General features: G+C 38.2%; 1 protein-coding gene across 1 annotated transcript in view; it reads left to right on the forward strand.

The window, feature by feature from the left end:
* Nucleotides 1-484: 484 nt before the first annotated feature.
* The window catches only part of WDR19 (WD repeat domain 19), an 88,483-nt gene continuing 61,736 nt past the window's right edge, over nucleotides 485-27,231 (forward strand). Inside the window, exons 1-9 of the mRNA XM_082632967.1 lie at nucleotides 485-558; nucleotides 3,591-3,682; nucleotides 3,970-4,035; nucleotides 7,203-7,328; nucleotides 11,655-11,770; nucleotides 15,221-15,336; nucleotides 18,824-18,904; nucleotides 20,271-20,383; nucleotides 20,661-20,834. Coding sequence (XP_082489093.1) covers nucleotides 553-558; nucleotides 3,591-3,682; nucleotides 3,970-4,035; nucleotides 7,203-7,328; nucleotides 11,655-11,770; nucleotides 15,221-15,336; nucleotides 18,824-18,904; nucleotides 20,271-20,383; nucleotides 20,661-20,834 — 890 coding nt within the window. The 5' untranslated portion in view covers nucleotides 485-552. The remainder of the gene's footprint in view (nucleotides 559-3,590; nucleotides 3,683-3,969; nucleotides 4,036-7,202; nucleotides 7,329-11,654; nucleotides 11,771-15,220; nucleotides 15,337-18,823; nucleotides 18,905-20,270; nucleotides 20,384-20,660; nucleotides 20,835-27,231) is intronic.

Raw genomic sequence — 27,231 nt, forward strand, 5'->3', positions numbered from 1 at the left:
GCACCCAAATTTAAACATCTGAAGATACAAATATATCCCCAGCAGAAATCAGTCTTCAACTTTAACATTCCTTGAATAGCTTCAGAGTGATCTCTTTGCGTGGATTGCTTAAGAGTATTGCCCCATGAACCAGCTCCCCCCTCCTTTTATCCACTCTCAGCTCCTTTATTTTCTTGAAATTCTCAGCGCCCTCCCCTGGCTACTATTGACTTCTTAGCAGCCGGGGCCGAAATTTACGCAGGCGCTTTCCAACGTCTCACAGAGCCTCCCCTGGGTCGCATCCAATCAGGGCCCAGCCAGAAAGCAAGGGCGCAGCAAGCCCTCGCGAGGTTCAACTTCTCTGGGCCTTGCTTCGCGGGCATCACGTGATCTCAGTCCACGCCTCCCTCTCTTCCTCGCGGAGGTCGCCGCTAGGCACTGTGCTTCAGCTGGCGCTCGCTGATTGGCCATTGCTCGCGCGGTCTCCTGGGTGACGGGAACGCGGTAGCCTTCTTGGAGGAGATTGGGTGCGCCTGCGCACTTGCTAGATCGCGCGGCTGCTCGAGCTTTGAGATGAAGGTAAGTAATTTACGAACCCCGGGGGAGCGGGAAGAAGCCCGCCAAGAGCCGCTTTGAGGATAGGAGCTTGTGACCTCCCTTCGTCCTCCCGAGTGCGTGAGAAGTGGGGAAGGGAGCGGGGCGACCAACGAGGGGGAGAGCAGGGGCGAAGTTGAAGGAACAAGGGAATAGGAAGGAAAATTGAAGAGGAGAAGGCGGGGAGGGAGGCCTCTTATTTCTGGGACCGCGGATGGGGTTGGCGCTTTGCGGCAAGAGGGAACCCCGCCACGGCTGGAAATGAGCAGACTGGATCTGAAGAGAACCCGAACTTCGCACGGTGGAAAGAACGAGTTGTGTGAAAGCGCTTGGAGGGTCGCGGTGAAGTTGACTCGTTCGGGTGTCAGGAGCTGCCTCATTTCTTGCAGCTAAACACCTGGCAAGCCGCGCGACTGCTCAGCGCCTTAAAATGATTGAAAAGCCTGCGAAAAAATAATCTCAAATTGTATTGCCTGTGACTGGTGCAATTTACAGATCACCTGGTGGCGATGTACATTATTCACGGGGAAATCTGCACACGCAGGTCTCAAGCTCTAGAGCGTCATCCTCTGCACGCAAGGTTTCTGGGCTTGGGCTTCTCGTGAACCCCATTCCCCTGGCTACAGATCATTAACCGTTCGCTTTACCGATCAATATCCCCTTACACACACACACACACACACACACACAACACACACACACACACACACACCGATCTGGCAAAGAAATGGAAAGCTTAGTTTTAATAAGTTCTGGTGGCTATTAATGTGGAGATTGGAGTTGACAGACTGGTAATCTTAACTCATTTCTAAAGCTCTTCACAATTTACGAAGTACCAGAAGTAAGGAGATATTATTATTCCTGGTTCACAGTTGAGAATTCTGTGTTTGAGGCAATTTAATCGACCTGCTTTAAGCCCTACAGCTAATAAATAAAAAGCCAAATATAAACGTTGGTTTTCTGGTTGTGAAGCTAGCACATTTTCCGGTCCATTGTATGTGTATGGAGTGTCTGTAAACCTCCTTTGAATAAAAATAGTTTATAAGATCACAGCCAGAGGAGGTCTACCATGAAGCTGGTAAAATTCAAGTTTAGGAACCCCTCACTTGCATGCAGGGGTTCCAGGGCAATGTGGTCATAAAATTGCAAAAGTAAGATGCTTTTATATTCTTTTTTTTCTTTAAGGGTGTCTTCATGGTCCACAAAACTTGGATGCACCTGTGATTTTAGCGCACCTGTTTTCAGTAGAGGTGGATTTAATCTTTAACATAGTAAATGCCTATGATTGGTGTTCAATTTTGACCATTGGAAGAGTTTTGTGTTGCTGTTCAGACTGTCAAGCCACCTGCAGTAGTCTCTAAACTTCACATGCCTAGATATAGGCATCATTGTTTAACCTGTAATTTAACCTGATGTTAAAATCTACATTTATTCATCCAAACTCTTAAGTTCCTAGATGTTCTAGATCAGCACTGTTTTGATATAAATATAATGTGAGCCAGTGTAATTTAACAATCTTAGTAGCCAAATTAAAATGTTTTTAAAGAAACAGGTAAGATTGGGCCTCCCTGGTGGCGCAGTGGTTGAGAATCCGCCTGCCGATGCAGGGGATACGGGTTCGTGCCCCGGTCTGGGAGGATCCCATATGCCGCGGAGCGGCTGGGCCCGTGAGCCATGGCCGCTGGGCCTGCGCATCCGGAGCCTGTGCTCCGCAACGGGAGAGGCCACAACAGTGAGAGGCCCGCGTACCGCAAAAAAAAAAAAAAAAAAAAAACAGGTAAGATTACTTCTCATAATATATTTTATTCTACCCAGTATATCCAAAATATTATCATTTCAACATGTAATCAGTATGAAAATTATCAGTGAAGATAGTTTTCATTCTCTCCTTTATAGTCTTTGAAACCCCATGTGTAGTTTATATTTACAGCACATCTAAATTTGGACTGCCCACATTTCAAGTCCTCAATATAATTCCAAGTCCACATGTGGTTTGTGGCTTCCATACTGGATACACAGTTCTTTATTGTCTAAGTGAAAAGAATGATTTTTCAATTGAAAAAGTGTCCACCCAATAGCCAAATTAAACACTTAATGATAAAGTAAATGTAACTGATGGGGAAAGGAAAATAATAATTTTGAAGAAAGTATAGACATTTTGTATTTCTATCGGGTTTTTTTTTTTTTTTTTTTTTTGGCTGTACGCGGGCCTCTCACTGTTGTGGAGCACAGGCTCCAGACGTGCAGGCTCAGTGGCCATGGCTCACGGGCCCAGCCGCTCCACGGCATGTGGGATCCTCCCGGACCGGGGCACGAACCCGTGTCCCCTGCATCGGCAGGCGGACTCTCAACCACTGCGCCACCAGGGAAGCCCCAGGGTTAATATTTTTTAATAGCAATTTTGTTAAATTTAATCTCCCCAAATCTATGCTATTAATAATTAACTAAGTTCAAGTTTAAATTATTTAAATTTTTAATAGCTATAAAACACTAAAGCCATACTTTTTTTTTTTTTTTTCTTTTTTTTTGTGGTACGCGGGCCTCTCGCTGTTGTGGCCTCTCCAGTTGGGGAGCACAGGCTCCAGACGCACAGGCTCAGCGGCCATGGCTCATGGGCCCAGCCGCTCCACGGCATGTGGGATCTTCCCGGATCGGGGCACGAACCCGTGTCCCCTGCATCGGCAGGCGGACTCTCAACCACTGCGCCACCAGGGAAGCCCTAAAGCCATACATTTTTATAAAATTGATATTTGAAAACATTCAAAAGCAAAAACGTTTTATAGTGAATGCTCCCATATATATCGAGGTCCATACTTTACCGACCAGATTGTGGTTATTTGGTTGGTTGGTTGATTGGTCATTTTGTTTGTTACATTGTTGACTTCTTTTGGGTAAGCTCTAGCATAAGCCTTCACCATCCTGAATCCTACTGTTTTCATTATCATGTTTTGACATCTTTTCTGACCAACGCTTAACTGTATGTTTTGACAATATAGAAATTGTATTGTGTTTTTTAGCGTGTTTTCTCACTGCTAGAAAAGACTTGGCTTGGCACACCAATAAAGTTTACCTGGCAGAAAACATCAGGAAACTACCTTGCAGTAACAGGGTAAGAAATCAGTGAATGTTGGTAAATCATCCTGACTCCAAATGGTTGTATGCCCACCTAACTACACTATCTGTTCAGTAGAAATTTTTGGGTGATGACTGAATGGTGGGAAAAGTAATATATTTCCATTAACATCACAATTCATAGAACCTTTTCCCTGGTAATAACTTTTTACATATAAATTATGAAACTATCGTGAGAAAATAAAATCAGTTGGGTGTATAAAAAAACTCTTTAGAGAAATAAGAAACACTTAAATCGTATCTTTGCGTTCTGATTTCTTTTAGAGCTGATCATATTGTGAAAATCTTTGATCGCCATGGTCAAAAAAGAAGTGAAATCAACTTATCTGGGTAAGTACAGTGGTAGATCAAAAACTTTTTCAAGCTTTGTGGCCTAAAAAATAAAAAAACACTGTCTGAAAACTATGATCAAATCGAATTTTATAACATATCTTACCTGTATCTCCTCTTTTGCCTTCTCCATTTGCAAAGAGATTTGGTTTTTTATACCATAAACAGTTAATGAAATATGTATATATATAGCATATGAATTAGAATTTAACATTTATAAACACTCATACATTCACAGATAGTCTGTAAGACAGAATTATAAATGAGTCCATGTGAAAGAATTCTTACTTAATTATAAACAAGCTTTAGTGTGTGTATATGCAGGTAAGATAAGCCCATATGGCTGTAGTATTTCCTCTCTAATAGTTACTTTTTGCATACTTCTTAAAGGACAAAGACCTTATTTTATATATTTTAAGGAAGTCATTCTAGATTACAGTAAGCATAACATAAGCATTTATTTTTTTTTTTTTTTTTTTTTTTTTGCGGTACACGGGCCTCTCACTGTTGTGGCCTCTCCCGTTGCGGAGCACAGGCTCCGGACGTGCAGGCTCAGTGGCCATGGCTCACGGGCCCAGCCTCTCCGCGGCATGTGGGATCTTCCCTGACCAGGGCACGAATCCGTGTCCCCTGCATCAGCAGGCGGACTCTCAACCACTGCGCCACCAGGGAAGCCCCCACATAAGCATTTTTAATGATTCAGTGTGATCATTCCCTGTATTAGTTATTTTACTGATAGCCTTAGTGGTTATTATGATGTGTAGAATCCCTCACCTAAATGGTCTTATGCTGCCAGGCTTTTTAAATTCACATCTGCTTTCTGTAGCTTATCGCCACCATCTTTGCAAATCAGGTTGCTTTACTTCTCTCCCATCCACCTAATGCCACCATTTTAGCATTTCCCATTGCTCTCTTTTTTTTATTATTATTAATTTTTATTGGAGTATAGTTGCTTTACAATGTTGTGTTAGTTTCTGCTGTACAGCAAAGTGAATCAGCTATACGTATACATATATCCCCTCTTTTTTGGATTTCCTTCCCATTTAGGTCACCACAGAGCATTGAGTAGAGTTCCCTGTACTGTACAGTAGGTTCTCATTAGTAATCTATTTTATACATAGTAGTGTATATATGTCAATCCTAACCTCCCAATTCATCCCACCCCCGCTGCCCTTGATATCCATACGTTTGTTCTCTACGTCTTGTGTTTCTATTTCTGCTTTGCAAATAAGTTCATCTGTATCACTTTTCCTAGATTCCACATATAACGATATTAAATGATATTTGTTTTTCTCTGACTTACTCTGTATGACAGTCTTTAGGTCCACCCACTTCTCTTCAAATGGCACAAATTCATTCTTTTTTATAGCTGAGTAACAGTCCATTGTATATATGTACCACATCTTTATCCATTCCTCTGTTGATGGACATTTAGGTGCTTCCATGTCCTGGCTATTGTAACTAGTGCTGCAGTGAACATTGGGGTGCATGTATCTTTTGAATTATGGTTTTCTCCTGGTATATGCCCAGGCATGGGATTGCTGGGTCATATGGTAATTCTATTTGTAATTTTTTAGGGAATCTCCATACTGTTCTCCATAGTGACTGTATCAGTTTACATTTCCATCAACAGTGTAGGAGGGTTCCCTTTTCTCCACACCCTCTCCAGCATTTGTTGTTTGTAGATTTTCTGATGATGCCCGTTCTAACCGGTGTGAGGTGATACCTCATTGTAGTTTTGATTTGCATTTCTCTAATAATTAGTGATGTTGAGCGTCTTTTCATGTGTTTGTTGGCCATCTGTATCCCACTGCTCTCTTAATTGTTGCTTCTGGTTTCTCTATTCTAAGAAACAGAGGGCAAGCTAGTGATAATTATGTCTAAAATAAAGTAAGAAGGCACTTAGTAAAAAAAACTTCTTTGAGTAAATTGTATGAGCTTTATTGCATAATCTCTGTGACATCTATTTTGGTTACACAATGGCCTTATTTTTTTACTTATGAATCTTTTGCTGTATTCATCATAGTTGAATTAGACTGTCAAAAGATCTCCACATAAATAAAATGCCATTATATATTGTCTTTAATCGGCAGATAAGTTTATCAACAATTTGAAAGCCTCCCTCTTCCACACTCTCAAAATCCTGAAAATATTATAGAAAATTGAGATCCCAAAACATATTTTATTTCTTTATTTTTAACTTTTTTTTTTTTGGCCACACAGTGTGGCATGTGGGATCTTAGTTCCCTGACCAGGGATCAAACCCATGCCCCCTACATTGGGAGCACAGAGTCTTAACCACTGGACCGCCACGGAAGTCCCCCAAAACATATTTTAACAGTTCGAAGAATAAAATAACTTAAGTAATGCCCAGCTATCTTAAATGTAAAACTGAGTATGGCTTAGCCAATACCCAAGAACAGAGGGTCTCCAAATGAAATATAGCATCAGAGAAGGAAGGAAAGGTTAATCTTCAAGGAAGTTCTTAAATTATAATAGACATTTGGAGTAATGTTAAACAGTAAGAAACATGCTAAATAGAGCATTTCCTATTTATAACTATTTTGTTATCTTAATTGAATCACTCTTATTCTATTAAGATATGAAATAAAAATAAACTTTCTTACTCACTATTTCAGAATTCAGTCTTTCTTGTTGTTTGCAGTCCTACGTCTACCCAGCCTTGATCTGTTCAATACACAGTTTATCTAGATATAACATCATTTCTTATCAGTACCTACTTTCTCCCTCTGTAAATCTGAAATAACCTTTCGAAAGTTGATCATACAAATTTCCTCTTGATTCCAGATGTGATTCCTTTCCAGAGGTGCTTGATGAGTTTGTTTTACCAAAGGGCCAGGCTCTTTATAGGTGTTGAGAAAATCTGCTAACTTATTAGGTATAATTATATTTAATATAGTATATGAAAATGATATTTAAAATAGAATTTAAAATGTTTCTGTTCCCTCAACAATGACATAATTGGTGTTAGTTTTATCCAGGCACTGAATGGTGAGTTATATTTCTCACTTTAGAAAGTTTATGACGTATTCAAAAACAGATTGAATGGTCTTGTTATAGACAAAAATCACAAATAGTTGAGTGTTTAAATTTCTTTCCCTACTTAAAAAAAATGCATAGTGATGTTTTGCTCTCTTTTTAAAAAGTAACTGTGTTGCTATGGATTGGGATAAGGATGGAGATATCCTAGCAGTGATTGCTGAGAAATCCAGTTACATTTATCTGTGGGATGCCAACACAAACAAAACCAGCCAGTTAGACAGTGGCATGAGGTAAGGATAATTTTTTTTATATTTTAAATCTTCACTTAGAAATATCATTATTTGCAGATTTGATGCTACAAATACTACTTTCATTATAAAGATGCATTGATGAGTTATTTTCTTATAAAGGAAAAAGTTCATTTCTTTTTTAATTGTTATATATAATCCTATTAATTTTGTTCAGTTAATTAGAATAAAGTTGTTATGATTATAAAATATGACTTCTTAAAAAGTTGCTTTCAATGGAACAGACTAAAATGTCCAAAGAAGAGAGAAAACATATATGGGAAAATCTGGAAATGGGATTGGCTGCAGGCATGGCTGGATCTAGGGGTTCTAATGATGCAGTCAAGACTGTCTCCATCTCTCAGCTCTTCCTTTCTCTGTATTGACTTCTTCTAAGTCAGACTCTCTCTCTTTTTAAAATTTTATTGAAGTGTAGTTGATTTATAATGTGTTAATTTCTGCTGTACAGCAAACTGATTAAGTTAAACATACATATATTCTTCATATTCTTTTCCATTATGGTTTATCACAAGATATTGAATATAGTTCCCTGTGCTATACAATAGGACCTTGTTTATCCATCCTGTATATGTAAGTCAGACTCTTGATGGCTACTGGCAGGTATCAGCTTATACCATTCTTCACAGCAAGTTATGCCAGAGGAAAGAGCATGCCCCTATCACATTACTAGCGTCCGCTCATTTCTTCAGAAGTTCTCTGAATAGGGTAGGCAGGGCCATGGGGTTGATAATCCTACCCAGTGAAGAGTGGAATGAGGGTGGGGAAGTTCACAAGTGGGAAAAATCCTGGGCAGACAGTAAATTGCAGGTCTCTGCTGAAATGGAAACCATTTTGCCATATGGAAAAGAAAAACCTATCGGTATTTACAACTAAAACTGCAATTTTGACCTTGAACAAGTTGCTTAACCTCTCTTTAAGCCTCAATTTCTTCATATATGTAAAGAGTGTATAGTAATAATAATCTGCTTCATGGCATCATGTGGCCTGCAGGTGGGCAGGAAGAGATCACACACATACCATAAGGTTAGACTATACTTTTCCAACTTACTTACCAAGGAATAACAGAGCAGGACCAAACATCACCTTAGTGCAGGTTCTCTTGACCCTCCAAAGTGACGCACGAGACATGCATCCACAGGCAATAGTGCCTGACCAACATCAAGTCTTGCTAGGTCTGAGAACCTTCATTTCTTGCTCTGTCCTTTAACACTTCGGTACATCACTTTTCAGAAGGATTTTACACACCCTGTGTGCTTCCATTCAAGAGGATGTTTATAAACATCAAGTACTGCTTCATGAACCAAATTGAGCATCAGTGAGGCCAAATCCTGACCCAGAGAAAAAAATTGCATAATTAATCCCAGGTGTTTCGAATTGGCAGCTCTGCCTCCCACTGCCTATCTTCCCCCACTTCCATTTTCTCACATCATCTCACTTAACAATCATCTCAGGATTGTTGTGATAGTTAATTGTATGCAGTGGCCAGGCACCAAAATAAGAACTGAGGGAACAGTAGATGTTATTGTAATTAACAATAAGGTAAAATTAAGGGTGTTTTACTGTTGCTATTAATATTTAATGTCTAAAGGCCTTTGGCTATAGAAAGGTATACCTACTACTGTTTGTTTTTTTGTTAATGATCAATCTAATACATCATGATAGGTAACAATTTTGAATATCAAGTTTGCAAAATTTTCTTAAATATTTTGCAAACTTAAGTTTCCTTTAAACAATTAAAATTTCATTTACAAATTTAATCTGATTAGATTCTTCTGCGCACTTCAAACACAAATAATTCACAAAGCATCAAATATAATTATTACAAAGCTTGCTGCAATGCCACTTAACTATCTTAAATTATTAGGTTAGCACAATGGGTTGAATTTATTTCATCATTTTTACTAAATGTATTTTTTATACTTTTTAAGATTATAGTGGTACTTACCCTGGTCCTACCTAGACCTACAGCAGTAATCATTTAGTTTTTTACCTGGGATACAGCAATCTTTTCAGAGAAACTCTGAGTACAACATCTGGTTCATCAACCAATTGATTCTTGGTTGGATTATGGGACATGGTTGCTTCTCCCAAGACCATTCACACCTGAGTACTAGTCGCCCTACTCAGCTTCTTTTCTAATTGACCTTCAACTGTCATATCAGCCAGAATTTTACAAACCTGTGCCTTTCACATAGGTTGCCTTTTTTTTGTAGCCAGGTGCATTTTCCTAGAGTAATATATTCATTACATTTTTCTTGGCCAGAAATACGTGTGATTATTATACGTTGGCCTGATCGGTTAACATAATTGGAAACATATGTATGTCTTGGGATCTTGCTGTACTTTGTAGGACCTTCTAGAGGTCTTACCTCCTAAGAGAGGAAAGATAAAGCCCATTCAGTGAACTCTTCTTTTGATGACATTTGATTACTTGATCTTCTTGGAATACACCATTTAACCCTCTTTCTAGTTGGTTGTTCTGTGACTGTTAGTACTGATCAACTATTGACTGGACTAATATTGTTACACTACTCTTACTATATGTGACCACAGTTGCTAATCAGACCTTGTTCTTGTCATGTAGTTCCTCTTTTCTCTGATACTATTTAGCTCACTCCAATTTTTTAAATTCATGTTTTCTGAGCAGCAGACTCCAAAATGGGATTAAATGTGTAAGGTGTTTATCACAGGAAATATCTGTGAGGGAACAGAGAGGGAGAAGAAGTTAGAAGAGCCGTCAGACCACAGTGCATGTCTGACCCTTGTAAAGGAGAGAGGGAAGAAAGAAAGGGGGGTAGAAACATCTGGGACCGCAGCACAGTTCTAAAAAGTTCAGCTAGGCCCAGTCTGAGCCAAGGTTACCATCAAAGGAGTCCTGTGCCTCCCAGGAATGGGCCTCAGCAGGACCCCTGCCATGGGCAGTCATTGTCTGGGAACAGCCCATGGGAAGGTGTGGTCCCAGCACGTTGAGGTGGTGATGGATTCCAATGCCTAGCAGCTGGGGGCCTTGGTCGGTTACACTTTCTATAGTTGGAGATCTGAGAGGCATGTTCTCAAGGCTGCTGTACCTACTTAAACTGAGAGACAAATGCATATTTATCTTTTATAAAATATGTACTTAATATCTTTTATAAAGTATACTGTATACTTAATATATTCAATAATTGTAAATATATACTCAACTGAAGAAAGCTAGCAGCCCGGTATATTAATACTTCTTATTAAAATTAATTTTTAGCTAAACATTTTATTACATTCACTTATTATTACAACTAACTTTTCCTATGCTTTAAGTGAATTTTTGTCTTCCAAGTATCATTAGGTTTTATGGCCTTTCACAAACTCAATTTGTTTCAATTAAATATGTAATTTTTAATGCTCAAATTCCTCTAATTTAGCCAGAGGAGTCCCCTTTAAGCTGACTCTTTTGTCCTTTTATTACTGCCCTCAACATTCTTGAGAGCTGTGTTGCTTTCTGAAAACAGTAGCTTGATCTATCAGTGACTCGCAAAGTTTAGCTGCATCAGAATCACCTGGAGAGCTTATGAGAACACAGACAGCTGCGCACCACCCCCAGTTTCTCATGCAGTAGGACAAGGGTGGGATCTGGGAACTAGCATTTCTGAAGTTCCCAGGTGGTGATGCTGGTCCTGGGATTGTATTTTCATAACCACTTTTCTAGATCCATTGTGATTTCTTTCCTCAATATATAAATGAGCTACTCTCCAAGGAGTCTTGATTCCCTTTAGTAGAGGATTGTATAAAAGTTCAACCTATGGATCCTAGAATGCACAGTAAGAACTGGTGGTAGGCAAACGTGCCTTCTACCTCCTTCTGAGCTACTCTTAGCAGAGCTGGAAAATGTATGTCTTTTGTCATGAATCATGAATTCCCAATGATTTTTCCAATTTAGTATATCGTATAGTTGGACCCTACTTTTTTTTAAAGCATGAGATGTTATCATCCATGAAGATTTTTACCACAATTAGAGTTACAACTATCATTAGTAGACAAATTAATAAGTATCTCATCATGAGTCATCTGATGAAATTTGAGATTCCATCATGACTGAATTGAAGCCTATATTCATCATACATCATTTGTATTTTAAGTCTCACTCACCTAAGATCATTTTATAGTGTCTCAGAATGTTTTTAGCACTTCTTCGTAGTCCTAAAGCATTAAGTTGTAATTTTGTACTTCAGCTTCTAAGTAGATGTTAAAACTATTCATGAAGTACTTTTTAAAAGGACTACTTAGGGGGTTATAATTGTGAATTGTTTAGTAATTTGTATCTTAATGTTACAGGGATCAATTGTCTTTCCTTCTTTGGTCAAAATTTGGAAGTTTCCTGGCTGTTGGAACTGTTAAAGGAAATTTGCTCATTTATAATCGTCAGACATCTCGAAAGATTCCTGTCCTTGGTAGGTTGTAGCTGGAAACACTGCTAAATACTTGAGATGCTTTACATAAATGGAAATTTTACCACCTCAGATTTCCCTGATATTGCAAGAGAAATTTTGTAGTTTAAAATGAAGACTTCCCTGGTCAAGCCATACATCTATCTAAACTAGAAGATCCATCTTCACTACCTACTAAGAATTTCCCAGGCTATGTAACAGGTTGCCCTAGGGTGAGCCTGTGCCTTTGGACACCAGTACATTAATAGCATGGCTTCCATCTGACCCTTTCTCACCCAGATTGTGCCTCTGGCATGGAATAGCTCAGGTGCATATCAACACATTAGTAGATGGGCTAAAACGTTAGGAGGCTTCTTGGACAGAGTATATCCAGATTCCTAATTCTGACCCCTCACTCTCTCCAAACACCAATTTATTCTAGGAGTTGACTTCGAGTTATATTTCCCTCAGGGTATATGACTGGATGGTATGTGTGTTTAATCCATTGACCTTCTTGGTTCAGTCTCTTTGATTCCCCCAGCCTCTGGTCACCTAGCATCTGCCCTGGGACTCCCCAGGAGGAAACAGTATCGATTCTTTTCAATTATTGTAACATCATGCTGGTGAATGGTGAAACAGTGGGCTTAATTACATACAGGTGGCCAGTATAATTTACCACTAATGGAAGAATTAAATCCCGGAGATAATAGTGCCCACAGAATACTTGAGAAAGTGCCTTTCAATTAAGGACACTTGTTCATTTCAAATTATTTTCACATATATGTATATCTTTCATAGGAATATTTTTAGTGCTCTAGCTAAACAGTTATGTCATTGATCCATCTGAAAAATTAAAGTAAAAACTTTTGAGTTACAAAACTCTGCTTTCACCATATAAATTAATTTGTTTGACTTAAGTAGGCATTTCCTATATCCCACTTCATTTACAGGTATATTCTACCAGTTAACTTATAAGCCCTAGAAATTTTGACACTTGAGGTATAAGAAAATAATTTGTCAAAGCATGATTATTTTGTGTCAGTATCTGTCATATATACATGGTTTTATATGTGATCTTTGTATTTAATATGAATATTGATTCTAGTCTCAGCTAATTTAATTCACTGTGTAAAATGGAAAAGATTCAGGCTAATTATATATTTTAGGTCCTTTAGCTGCCTCTTTCAGAGTTAGTTGTGATTTGTGGCTCTGCTTTTTTTCCTTTGAAATAATTTACTTTCCTAAAACCAAGGCATTTCACTTCCAATAGCAGCTGCACGAATGCATGGTTTTTACAGTAGCTAATGTCTGTTACCTTGTTTCGTCATGCTCTGATTTATTTCCTTGAACTAGACTAGATATAGGCAGTTCTCACTTTGCATGCTTCTAACATGCATGAATTTCATTGTTCACAGTGTACCTAATATTGCCAGTCTCCCAATAACATGATTTACATTTCAGTGGCCATAGTATGGTAACTGTAAGTTAATACTAATTAAATGAGTCAGTACATCTAAAGTGCCCAGAACAATGTTAAGCAACCACACAAAACATGTTAACTGTTATCAGTGAAGTTAAGGTTAACCTGACTTCTGAGCACTAGAAGAAAAGGAGAGATTTTCTTCTCCCTTTCTTGAGTATAGAAAGAAGTTTGTCTTTGGCGTCTTTCCACCGCTCCTCATGTACTCCTTTTTTCCCTTCTAACGCCCATTACTTTGGACACCCAGTTCCAGTGTACCACTTAATCTATGATCAGCAAAATCTCCTATATCCCAGTCTCTTCTCTGAATGTTCCCTTCACTTTTGTGCTCTGGTCTTCTGATTTGAAATACTACCTCTATAGTCCCATATTTATCTCTTCCAAACTCTAGACTCATACATCCAGGTGCTTACTCAACATCTCCAATGAGATTTCTAGTAAACATTTCAAATTTAATACCACCAAAACCCATAGTTTTCCCTCTCATTGATGGCATTTCATCCTTTTAGATATTTAAGCCAAACCTTATCGTCATCCTTGACCCTTATCTTTCTCCTATGTTCCACACCTAATTTGCCATTAAATTTGGTAGGACCCATCTACAAATATCTCCAGAGCCAAGACTGTTCTCATCACCTCTACTGCTGCCACCATGGTGTGGGGCTCAGACATCTTTAGCCTGAATTTCTGGAATATCTTAACTGGTCTCCCTGCTTCAGATCTTTCCCTGCTATAGAATATCCTCAGCCCGGAGGCCACAGTGAGCCTTCTGCTCAGAACTCTCCAGTGGCTCTCCATGTCACCAAGGGTCAAAATCCTCACTATGGCCAGCCAAGCCCTCTGTGACCTGGCCCTTGGCGACTCTCTGACTTCATCTCTTACCCATCTTCTGGGACTTCACAGCTATACTCTCCTCCTACCTGAGCCTCTAACACACTGGCACACTCTGGCCTCAGGGTCTACTCACTTAACGACTATTTATTTAGAGCCTGCCTTCTGCATACATACTGTATTAGGTTCTGTAAGGGGTACATGAATAAAATAAACATGATCTCTGTCTCAATAACAGCTAAAATAGCTAACATTTATATGGCATTTCCTATATGCCTGGCACTATTCTAAGTGCTTTAACTCGTTTGATCCTCAACCCCTATGAGAGAGCTCCTACTATTATCCCCAATTTTTGGATGATGTGACTAAGGAATAGAAAGGTTAAGTCACTTACCCATGGTTTTGCAGTAAGTGGTGGAGCCACTTATTCAAAATAGGCAGTCTGCCTCCAGAATCTGTATACTTAATTAACCTTGGGGCTCTTGAGTATTTATCTATCCCAGGACCTTCAACAAATGCCCTCAGTGTCAAGCATGCAACTTCCACCCCAAAATGTGGTTTTTGCACTGTCTAGATTGCTCAATAAAAAAAGTCCTGATACTTAGTGGTTATCTAATATCCCATACTAGCTAAATGAGTCAACTCTTAACACAAGTCTCACTAAGGTGCATTCATATTTGTACCTCAGTGTTATCATGAATCATTGTATGTCCTTTAGTTATATATGCATGGTCAAAACTGTGATATTGAATCTGCTTATGCCAAGGGTCTCCCACACTGTGAAGAGTAGTAGAGATAGTAGAGATAGCTTCAGTGCTTTGAGATTTAAGCACATTTTGTGCTTAAGACATTATTGTGATAAGTTTGGTTATATGGTAAACAAACAAACTTGTCAAGGGGTGGAATATCTTTTTATGTTAGGACATATGCTCATATGCACATAAAAAATTGGAAAACAGGATTGCCCTCATATGCCTTTATCTTGATTTACAACTTGGTAATAAACTGTTTTAAATAAGGTTGCTTAGACACTAACTGCTGAGATTTTAAATTTCTTGTCTGTTTAATTTCCATAGTATATTATCTAAACTTTCAGATTAACATCACGGATATCTAAAATTTTTTTTGAGAATCAATATGTACAAAAATCATCTCTTTTTCAGGAAAACATACTAAGAGAATCACATGTGGATGTTGGAATGCAGAAAATATGCTCGCTTTAGGTGGTGAAGATAAAATGATTACAGTTAGTAATCAGGAAGGTGACACAATAAGACAGGTAATACAGTAACATCTCTTTGGTCTGCTATATTCAAATTTTCTTCCAAAACAAAGTTTGTCTATCAAAAAATTTAAAAATCTCTATGTGAGATATGTATACAATAACTTCACATTCTAAACATCAATTTTTTTAATGTATTAGGACATTTTTCTTTAATATGAATACTTTATCCAAATATCCTCCTTTGTACATTTCCCATTGGCTAGTATTAGCATGGATTATCAGCTCTGTGGTTATAGTCAAACAGTATATTAGTGAAATAATTCTTATTTTATATACGTATATTTATGGCATAAATGTTAACAACTGGACTCAGTCAGGTAATGTAATCAACTGCCTGATTCTAAAGCCCACTCCTTTAGCTGATATGTTAAATTGCTTCCAAACTAATTCTAATTAAATTTAATTTTAGGATTAAATTTTACTGATGTTCAAATTTCCCAAGATTGATTAGATCTTCAGAGGCTCCTCTCAAGGGAATTTGTATTACCCATAGCTATAGAAGCTCACCAGTGGCAGAATTTCACTTTGGATGACTTGGCTTATGATTTATTACTTCTAGAGCAATATTGACATTCTTTGAATACCTGCTAGTTACATGGCACTGTGCTATGTACTATAGAAGAAATATGAAATATGACTACAGAATAAATAAGAAATATGGCCCTATATTAACTATCTATTGCTGCATAATAAAATACCCTCAAAACTTAGCAGTTTAAAACAACAAACATTGCTTTGCAGTTTTTGTGGATGCAGAATCCAGGTGCAGCTAAGCTGGGTACTTCTGCCTCAGGGTCTCTCATGAGGCTGCAATCATTTTATCAGTCTGAACTGCAGTCTTATCTGAAGGCTTGACTGGGGACCACAACAAAGCAGCTGGCAAGAGAGTGAGAATAGTCATTCAAGACTTAAGCTGCAATCATTAATAAATAACCTGATCTCAAAATTATTTTTGCTGTATTCTGTTCTCTAGAGGTGAGTCACTAGGCCCAGCCTACACTCAGGGGCTGGATAGGGATTACACAAAGGCATGAACACCAGGAGGTGAGGATCATTCCAGACCATCTTAGAGGCTGCCTACCATAGGCCCCCTACTCTCAAGAAGAGAAAACTAATCATGATAGAACATATATCATCTTATATGATTACCAAATTGTGTGATATAGCTTACAAGTCCTATAACATTTGTGAGACAGAGGAGATAAATGAAAGTTGGATTGTGAATCTGTAAGAGAAAAGATGATCTAAATCAGTCAGGGTATAGGCAAAACTATTGTAACAACGAGACCCAAAATTACAAGGACTAAGAATATGGTAGTTTGGGTGGTTTTTCCTCTTTTTTTTTTCTCATAAAACAGAGAGGGGTAAGCATGTCATCTATGTATCTCTGCTTCTCAAGGTTGTATAAATTCCCCCTTCCTTCCTTCCCCTCCCTTCCTTCCATCTTATTGTTCTGCCATTTTCTAGAGTGTTTTGCCCTCATGTACATGGTTAAAGCAAGCATACCAGCACCTCATTTCAGCCCCAGGCAAGGAAAAAAGAGAAGTGGAGTGCAAGAAATTTGTGAACGACCTAATCTGGAAGATGCAATCATAATTTCCATTCATATCATATATCCAGAACCTAGTTATATGGTCACACCTTGCTGCTGCCAGGGAAGCTGCAAATTTAGTCTGCCTAGGTGATCATGTGCCCTGCTAAAACTTGTTTTAATGGGCATTGTAAGACATTTAGCAGTCGCTATCATTCACTCCAAGCAGAACAGAACAAAGATAAGAGGAAAAACTTATTACAGCTCGTTCATGGCTTATTCCAGACTGGACTGACTGAAGATTTGGACTTTGACTGAGAATTTATAGAAGTCTGAAGAAGAAAGTTGGTTCTTGTAACTGGAAAGCTTTGAAAGTGAGATAGAAGTAACTCAATCATGTTGAGCAGACCATAGCATGATTACAGTGGTTCTTAAGGAAGGTTAATATGGCATTACAATAGAGATGTTAAATATATATATATATATATATATATATATATATATATAGCATTACTGTAAAAAATAGTTTCTAGAAACCTTGTAATTTTGATCCATCTATATTGGTGTCCTTTAGAATTAGAATGCTACAGGTCCCCCCTCTTGTATCCATATCACACATCATCAGTAGATATTGGCATTTTTTTTCTTCAATGAATCAAGACCTTAGAATACTTTTCCACACATAACATCCAAGGAAGCCACTACCACTGAGCCATTATTAACATACAAGACAACTCTTTCCCATTTTTAATCCCCAAGAAGTATGTTTCCAGAATTTGGCATACTACTTAAGTTATGATGCAGTAAACAAAACATACGTTATAAGTATTGTTTTGTCTGGTATTTTCTCTGCATTGCTTTGACTTGGCTATTCTGCAGAGCACTCCATTGTAACTTGTGTGGATTTATCTTTATTTATCCTGCTGAGGACTTGTCTTGCTTCCTGAATCTGAAGATTGCTGTCTTTCATCAATCCTGGAAAGTTCTTAGTCATTATCTCTGAAATTCACCTCTCGCCATTTCTATTCTGTCTTACAAGAGCAACTGTTAGACATATGTTGGATCTTCTTATATCTCTTGATGTCTCTTTCATAGTTTCTTTTTGTCACTCTTTGCAATCTTCAGGATAATTTCCTCAAATCAGTTAACTTATTCTTTCTTCAAATTTGTCTAATCTTCTGTCCATCCCATTGAGTCTTTATTTTAATGGCTCTACTTTTTATCTGTAGAAAGTACTTTGTAGTTCTTTTTAAAATCTGCCTGGACTCTTAAAGAAAGTGTTGTCTTTTCTTATATTTATGAGTCCTTTTATATTTTTAGCCATTTTAAATGTATTTATGATCTCTTTCTGATAATTCTATTCTTTTTAGATCTGGTGACTCTTCCTCTTGATCCATTGTTTGTTTCTGAGTTTTCTCATTTTGAATTGTGAGCTCATCTCCAGCAGGGCTTGACTGTGGAAGTTTTTTGAAGCCTTTGAAGAGGCTTTAGATTCATTTTGGCCAAACACCGCAGGGAGTTTCTAGACCACTCAAAGTATAACTTTGGACCTTAGACCACAATGAGCATAGGAGGGAAAGTTTTTGATTTTAAAAGAATTTTTTCTGACCCAAAGCCCAGCTTGAGCCAAATGGGCTTCCTTATTGTCTCCCTTTACCAGAGCTGCTGCTCTGGATATCTGCAGCATCAGTTTCTGCACACACTTTGGTTTTCAATTTGATCTTTGCTTATGGTCCCTGGAAATCTTCCTAACCTTCTTTCAAGCTTATCTTAGCCATTTAATAAGATACGTGTTCAGTTTCATCCAGAATTTCTAGAAGTTTGTAGCAGTGGGATTTTCAGGTTGTTAGTCCAACCTGTAACAGAAATGAAAACAAGTTACCTGTTTTAGTAATAGAATGAATTTGATTTTGGGGTTTATTCATAGTGATAGTATTTTCACCCTTGCAGACACCAGTGAGATCAGAGCCTGGCGACATGCAGTTTTCCATGATGAAGACTGATGACCGAACCTCCACTGCTGAAAGCACGGTAAGAGTTCTAAATCAAATCCAGGCCCAAATTATTTTGGTAATTTTTTAGGATATTCTGTCTCCTTTTCTAGTATGGTTCAGAATCTATAGTGATAAATAAATTATAGTCCTTCACTTATTAAACCAATGCAGGCCCCAGTTTCTCAGGCCTAAATGTTTTTTCTGCTGCCACCTAATATCACAGCAAGTGAGGACAGTTTCCTGTTACACTTGCTGCTCTTCTTATTCTTATGGTAGCAAAAACAGTGGGGGCACCTTGAAAAGCAAGAGTGTTGATTTCTCTATCATTTTTTTAAATTTTCACTCTATCAGATGTGGGGACCAGAGCTATGGAAATTATAGTTTTATTTTTTTAATACCTTAGATTGTTTTCCCTGCCACACTTTAACATTCTGAAATCCAGATGATTTTCACAATCAACAAGAATATATTTAATGAAGTAATGTTCCTTTATTTCTCAAAAAGCTATTATTAAAGTGATAATAACTCCTAACTGGTAGCATCTTAGAATCAAGGAAATATATCAAAGTGTTTCTCTTTACATATATATATATCCATTACCCTTAATGAGCCCAAATAAGTAATTCACTCTTTTCTCTCCCCAACACAGTTAGACCCTCAACTGAGAATTATAGTTAAGTACCAACTTGTAACAGCAGGATAGTAGTCTAGCCACACTGACCAGTGCCCTGCAGGTGATGGAAAGAGTGATGATATAAAAAGCCGAGCTAGGGCCTCCCTGGTGGCGCAGTGGTTGAGAGTCCGCCTGCCGATGCAGGGGATACGGGTTCGTGCCCCGGTCTGGGAGGATCCCATATGCCGCGGAGCGGCTGGGCCCGTGAGCCATGGCCGCTGGGCCTGCGCATCCGGAGCCTGTGCTCCGCAACGGGGGAGGCCACAACAGTGAGAGGCCCGCATACCGCAAAAAAAAAAAAAAAAAAAAAAAAGCCGAGCTAGATTATCCACACAGGTATGGACCTGTAATCCCAGATAGCCCCAAATCAAAATCAGACGGCCTTAGAAGACTCTCTATACTCCGGATATGAATTCAGTTTCAATGGAAGTATGTCAGACCTACCTCCCTGTACTGCACAGGACTCAGAGGTACATCGAGCTATTTTAGTGTACTTCCAAGGGTGTATTGCATATATGTGAAGCCAAGTATCCTTCCCAGACTGTATATTAGTAAAATGTTACAAATGTTTTGAGTTAGTCACATTGTTACCTTACTAATTATAACATTTAACACGCTAAATTTGGCTCATTGTTTTTCTAAATTAGGTTTATGCTCTTTGGATTTGCTTATTAGTCTTTTCATGAAGTGCTGAGTAATTCATTTCATAATCTCTTTTCTTTTCTGGCAGATAAGTGTAGTGGTTGGCAAGAAAACTTTGTTTCTTTTTAATCTGAATGAACCAGATAACCCAATTAATCTGGAGTTTCGGCAGTGCTACGGCAACATTGTCTGCTATAGTTGGTATGTACAAAAGCTCATTACAGAAGGATACCCCTGTGTTTTCCCTTACTAATTATATTTAATTTTTGTCTGTAGCATTTTCACTTCTCTATGTAACATTTTCTGGATTATAGTCTATGATTTATTATGTGGAACTACCTAGCATAGTATCTGACAAATAGGCCCTTGATAAATTATATTCTCTAATTCCTTAGTTTTAAAGGTATTTGCTTATTTACTGTATTGCAAATGATAGTTAATCTTCCTTTTTACTGTATTATTGCCTTTGTTGCTATAGGTATGGTGATGGCTACATCTTGATTGGTTTTTCACGTGGAATTTTTATGGTCATTTCCACTCATATTCAAGAGATCGGTCAAGAGATATTTCAGACTCGTGACCATAAAGATAGTCTAACCAGTATTGCAGTATCACAGACCCTTAACAAAGCTGCTACATGTGGTGATAACTGGTAAGTTATATTCACATATTCCCAGGAAAGCTTATATAAGGAATATTCAAGAGATTCAACAGGACATTGTTAACTAATGTGAATCTATCAACCATAGTTGCACTGTTAGAATATGTTTGCAGTTGAAAATTCCTAACATGTCTTTACCTCTGCCTTTAACACTCGGGGTAATACCTAAAATACTGAATGCATACTAAATACAAAACCTAAAATGGAGTATGCTTGAAAATCAATCTTAAAATAGGCACTTCTGGGTAACATGGAGTAAGCACGCTCCACCCTGTCACTCTCACTGAATACAGCCATAAAACCTGAACAGAATCCATGGAACAGCTATTTAAGGACTCTGAAAAGTAAATAGTAGCAGGCAGATTGGAGAAGAAGGCCGGCGTTTGAAGTATCACTGAGCCAGTGGTGAGTCTCCCATTTGTCTTCTGGTCTCTCTCAGCCAGGACTCAAGGCAGCCTGAAACCTGGACCCTGGATGTAAGCACCAGGCAGAGAGAGAGAGAACTCTGAGAGAAGCCCTTTAGTTCTGGCTCAAGTTGCAGGAAAGAGAACTCCTAACACTCAGAGAAAGTTGGGGAAATCCCCCAATTTTTTTTTCTTTCTTTGTTCTCTCATGCCCCAGCCACCAAGCATTCTCACCATGGCAGTGACAGCAAGGACCCACAGGCACCTAAAACTCTGATGGAGGGTAACCTTCCTCTCCAATTGGAGGAGCTGTGGTCCCAAGAAGGTGGGGCATACCCTTGTTATTTATTTTTCTCTGTGTCCTCTCACTACTTGGCTGCAGGCACAGTTGTAGGAGGTACAAGGTAGAGCAGAGCAACTAGAGCCCCAGCTTTCCTGCTGGAAGCTTTCCTGCTGGAAGACCAAAAAGGGGAGCCCCAGGGGACCAGAATATACCAGGGAGGTCCTAGAGAAGGAGAAACTCTGGAAAGCAACCCTATAAAGATATTTATGAACTCCCAGGTTCATCCCTGAGCTGTGTGTGTGTATCACATCCTAAACACATACCAAAGACTTTGAGAACTGAAATAAGGGATAGATCATAGCCCATGTCCTATACTGGCCAAAGAGTAGGGCATACAGGGACATATCTGAGTACCACTGCAAAGGCTTTGGAAGTGGAACTGACATTGAAATCATAACCCACAGAAGGCTGGTTAAAATGTGTGGCCTGAACCCAACTGGGCTGTTTGCCTGCTTAAAAAAAGAAAAAAAAAATTAACCTTCTCTGTGGGATTTAAACAAGACAGAGTCTCATAACATAATATTCAAAATGTCCAGAATATAATCCCAAATTACTTGACATATGAAGAATCAGGAAAATTTCAACTCACTTGAGAAATGGCAATCAAAAGACACCAATGCCAAGATGATGCAAATAGCAGCTATTATAAAAATGCTCCAAGAAGTAAGGGCTAGCATTCTCAAAACAGATGGGAACAGTCTCAGAATAGAAATAGAGCTTATAAAGAAGAACCAAATGGAAATTCTGGGACTGAAAAAATAATATTAATGCAGTGTATGTAACACCAAAATGGAAATCACAGAGTAAAAGAGTTGGTGAAGTTGAAGGTAGAGCAATAGAAATATCCATTCAGACCCAGAGGAAAAAAAGATTGGAAAAAAAAAAAAAAAATGAGCAGAGCCTCAGGGACCGGTGAAACTACCAAAGGTCTAACATTTGTGTCTTAAGAATCTCAGAAATGATGGCCGGAAACTCTCACATTTGGCAAAAGACATAAGCCTATATATAAGTTCAGCAAACCCCAAAAGGGTAAATCCAAAGAAATCTAGGCCCAGACACATCATAATCAAACTGCTAAAAACTAAAGGCAAAGAAAAGATTTTGAAAGCAGCCAGAGAACATTTTGAATGACAGCAGATTTCTCACCATAAACCATAGAGGCCAGAAGGAAACTCACAACATTCTTAAAGTGCTGAAAGAAAAGAATTGTTAACCAAACCTCTATCTATATCCAGTAAAAATATCCATCAGTAATGAAAGTGAAATAAAAACATCCTCAGATGAAGGAGAATGAAGAGAATTTACTGCCAGTGGACCTCCTCTAAAAGAATTGCTGAAGGAAATTCTTCAGATAGAAGAAAACAGATGACAGAAGGAAATTTGGAACATCAAGAATAAAGGAGGGGCCTCCCTGGTGGCGCAGTGGTTGAGAGTCCGCCTGCCGATGCAGGGGATACGGGTTCGTGCCCCGGTCTGGGAGGATCCCATATGCCGCGGAGCGGCTGGGCCCGTGAGCCATGGCCGCTGGGCCTGCGCATCCGGAGCCTGTGCTCCGCAACGGGGGAGGCCACAACAGTGAGAGGCCCACATACCGCAAAAAGAAAAAAAAAAAAAAAAAAAGAATAAAGGAAAAGCAACAGTAATGGTAAATAGCTGGGTAGGTAAGGTGGAGGCAGGGGAGACTGTTGGTCACAAGGGCTATTGGTGAAGTCACATAAAGAACTTACATTTGCTTGTGTGGGCTGCTATGTAGGGCATGCATGTGCAGGAAGGACTAGTGTTAGTTTAAGGTCCCTGCAAGCCACTTGGCCAAGTAGATGCCAAGGAAGCTACATCATGGTGTAGCTTAGCTAAACTCTCAACAGACTTGGACCGTGTTGTAAACCAACCAGACCTAGCAGACATCTACAGAACACTCCACCCAACAACAACAGAATACACATTTTTTCCAAGCACCCATGGAACATTCACCAAGGTAGACCATATCCTGGACCATGAAACAAACCTCAGCAAATTGAAATTGAAATCATACAAAATGTGTTCTCTAACCATCATGTAATCATGCTTGAAATCAGTAGCAGAAAGGCAGCAAGAAATTCTCTGAACACTTGGAAACTAGACAACCTACTTCCATAACTCATGGGTCAAAGAGTAAATCTCAAAGCAAATTAAAAAATACATAGAACTTAGTGAAAATGGAATTGCAACATATCAAAATATATGAGAGGCAGCTAAAGCATTTCTGAGAAGAAAATTTATAGTATAAATTCATACACAGGAAAGAAAAGATTTCAAATCAATTAGCTAAGTTCCTACCTCAAGAAACTAGAAAAAGAAGAGCAAAATAGGCCCAGAGCAGAAGGAAGAAAGTAATAAAGAGCAGAAATTGAAAATTAAAAAATAAGAAAAAAATTAATTAAAAAGCTGGAATTTTTGAAAAAAAATGATAAGTCTCTAGAAAGGATGACAAAAATAGAAGACACAAATCACCAGTATCAGGAGTGAAATAGAGGTATCACTACAGATCTGAAAACCATTAAAAGGAGAAAGGAATACTACAAACAACTTTATACTCAGAAATTTGACAACTTAGAAGATAGGGAACACAACCCAATCAAAAAATGGGTGGAAGATCTAAATAAACATTTCTCTAAAGAAGACATACAGATGGCCAAAAAGCATATGAAAAGATGCTCAACATCATTAATTATTAGAGAAATGCAAATCAAAACTATAATGGGATATCACCTCATACCAGTCAGAATGGCCATCATCAAGAAAATCTACGAACAATAAATGTTGGAGAGGGTGTGGAGAAAAGGGAACCCTCCTACACTGTTGGTCAAAAAGATATGTGCACCCCAATGTTCATTGCAGCATTATTTATAATGGCCAAGACATGGAAGCAACCTAAATGTCCATCAACAGAGGAGTGGATAAAGAAGATGTGGTACATATATACAATAGAATATTACTCAGCCATAAAAAAGAACAAAATAATGCCATTTGCAGCAATATGGATGGACCTAGAGATTGTCATATTGAGTGAATAAGTCAGATGGAGAAAGACAAATATCATATGATATCGCTTATATGTGGAAGCTAAAAAAATGGAACAAATAAACTTATTTATGAAACAGAAAGAGAGTCACAAATGTAGAAAACAAACCTATGGTTACCAGCGGGGGAAGGGAGGGAAGGGATAAATTGGGAGATTGGGCTTGACATATACATACTACTATATATAAAATAGATAACTAATAAGGACCTACTGTATAGCACAGGGAACTCGACTCAATATTCTGTAATGACCTATATGGGAAAAGAACCTAAAAAATAGTGGGTATATGTATATGTATAACTGATTCACCTTTCTGTGTACGTGAAACTAACACAACATTGTAAATCAACTATATTCAAAAAAAAAAAAAAAGAAACAGTTCTTCAAAAGCCACTATCAAAACTCAACCCAGATGAAATAGATAATCTGAATTAGCTCTGTAACCATTAAAGACATTGAATAATAATTTTAAAGCTCCTGAATAATAAATCTTCACATCCAGATGGTTTCACTGGAGAATTCTACCAAATATTTAAAAAAGAATTAACACCAATTTTACAAAATCTCTTCAGAAAGAGGAGGAAACACTTCTCAACTTATTTTACAAGGCTAGTATTACCCTATACCAAAGCAAATAAAGATAGTATTAAAAAAAGAAAGATGGGCTTCCCTGGTGGCGCAGTGGTTGAGAGTCCACCTGCCGATGCAGGGGACATGGGTTCGTGCCCCGGTCAGGAAGATCCCACATGGCACAGAGCGGCTGGGCCCGTGAGCCATGGCCGCTGAGCCTGCGCGTCCGGAGCCTGTGCTCCGCAACGGGAGAGGCCACAACAGTGAGAGGCCCGCGTACTGCAAAAAAAAAAAAGAAAGAAAGAAAACTAGAGATCACTGTCTCTCATGAACTTAGACACAAAAATCCTCAACAAAATTGAGCAAACTGAATCCAGCAATGTAAAAAAAAATTGTGCCTCATGACCAAGTGGGATTTATTCCAAGTATGCAAAGCTGGCTTAACATTCAAAAATCAATGTAATTACCATATCATCAGTCAAAGAAGAAAAATCATATGATCACATCAATTGACACACACAATTCACTAAATCTAACACCTATTCATAATAAAAACTCTCAGCAAATTAGGAATAGAGGGGAATTACCTCAACTTGTTAAAGAACATCTACAAAAAACGTATAGATAACATTATATTCTATGGTGAAAGACTGAATGCTAGCCTCCTAAGATTGGGAACAAGGCAAGGATATCCACCTTCATTACTCTAACTCAATCTAATATTAGACATTCTGGTCACTGCAGTAAGGCAAGAAAAAGAAATAAACCACATCCAGATTGGAATGGGAGAAGTATAACTATTTTTATTTGCAGGTGACATGTTTGTCTATGTAGGAAATCCCAAGGAATCTACAAACTCTTAGAACTAAAACTAATAAGTGAGTTCAGCAGGGTGGCAAGATACAAGGTCAACACACAATCAATTGCATGTCTATGTACTAACAATGGACATGCGGAAACCAAATTTAAAATATACAATTTTTAATCCAAAGAAAATGAAATACTTAGATACACACTTCACAAAATATGTACAAGGTCTATATGCTGAAAACTACAAAATGCTGCTGAAAGAACTCAAAGAAGATACAAGTAAATGGAGAGACATAATGTGTTCATAGAGTGGGAGACTCAACACAGTAAAGATTCCAATTCTCTCCAAATCGATCTATAGATTTAATGAAATTCATATCTGAACCCCAGCATGATTTTTTGTAGATAGAGAAAGCTTATTCTAAAATATATATGCAAAATCATAGGCCCTAAAATAGCCAACAGCAGTCTTTTAAAAAGAACAATAAAATTTTACCTGATATTAAAGCTTAGTATGTAGCTACAGTAATCAAGGCCATAGATTAATGGGAGCAGAATAGAGAAGCCAGAAATAAACCCACACAAATATGCACATCTGATTCTTGACAAAAATGCAAAAGTAATTAAATAGAATTAAAATAGCCTTTTCAACAAATGGTGCTAGAGCAGTTGGAGATCCATACACCAAAAAAATTAACCTGAACCTAAACCTCACACCTTAATCAAAACTTAACTCAATGCATCATGGACTTAAATGTAAAATGTAAAACTGTGTAAAACAGGAAATCTTTTGGATCTAGGGCTAGGCAAACAGTTCTTAGATTTGAAACCAAAAACATCTATATGAGGAGAAATTGCTAAATTAGGTTTCATCAAAATTTAAAACTTTTGCTCAGTGGAAGATTCTGTTAGGAGAATGAAAAGATAAGCAGGAAAATGAGAGAAGATATTTTGCAAACCACGTATCCAACAGAGGACTAGTGTCTGGAATACATAAAGGGCTCTTTCAAAACTCAAAAGTAAAAAACCCAACAGTCCAAGTAGAAATGGGTAAAAGACATTTCAGCAAAGAGGATATACAGACAGTAGATAAACACATGAACAGATGTTCAACATCATTAACTATTAGGGAAATGCCAACTAAAACCACAGTGAGATATCACTACACATCTATAAGAATGGCTATAATTAGGGACTTCC

The sequence above is a fragment of the Mesoplodon mirus genome (genome assembly GCF_964341445.2).
Source record: "Mesoplodon mirus genome assembly, chromosome: 2".
Taxonomy (NCBI): Eukaryota; Metazoa; Chordata; class Mammalia; order Artiodactyla; family Ziphiidae; genus Mesoplodon; species Mesoplodon mirus.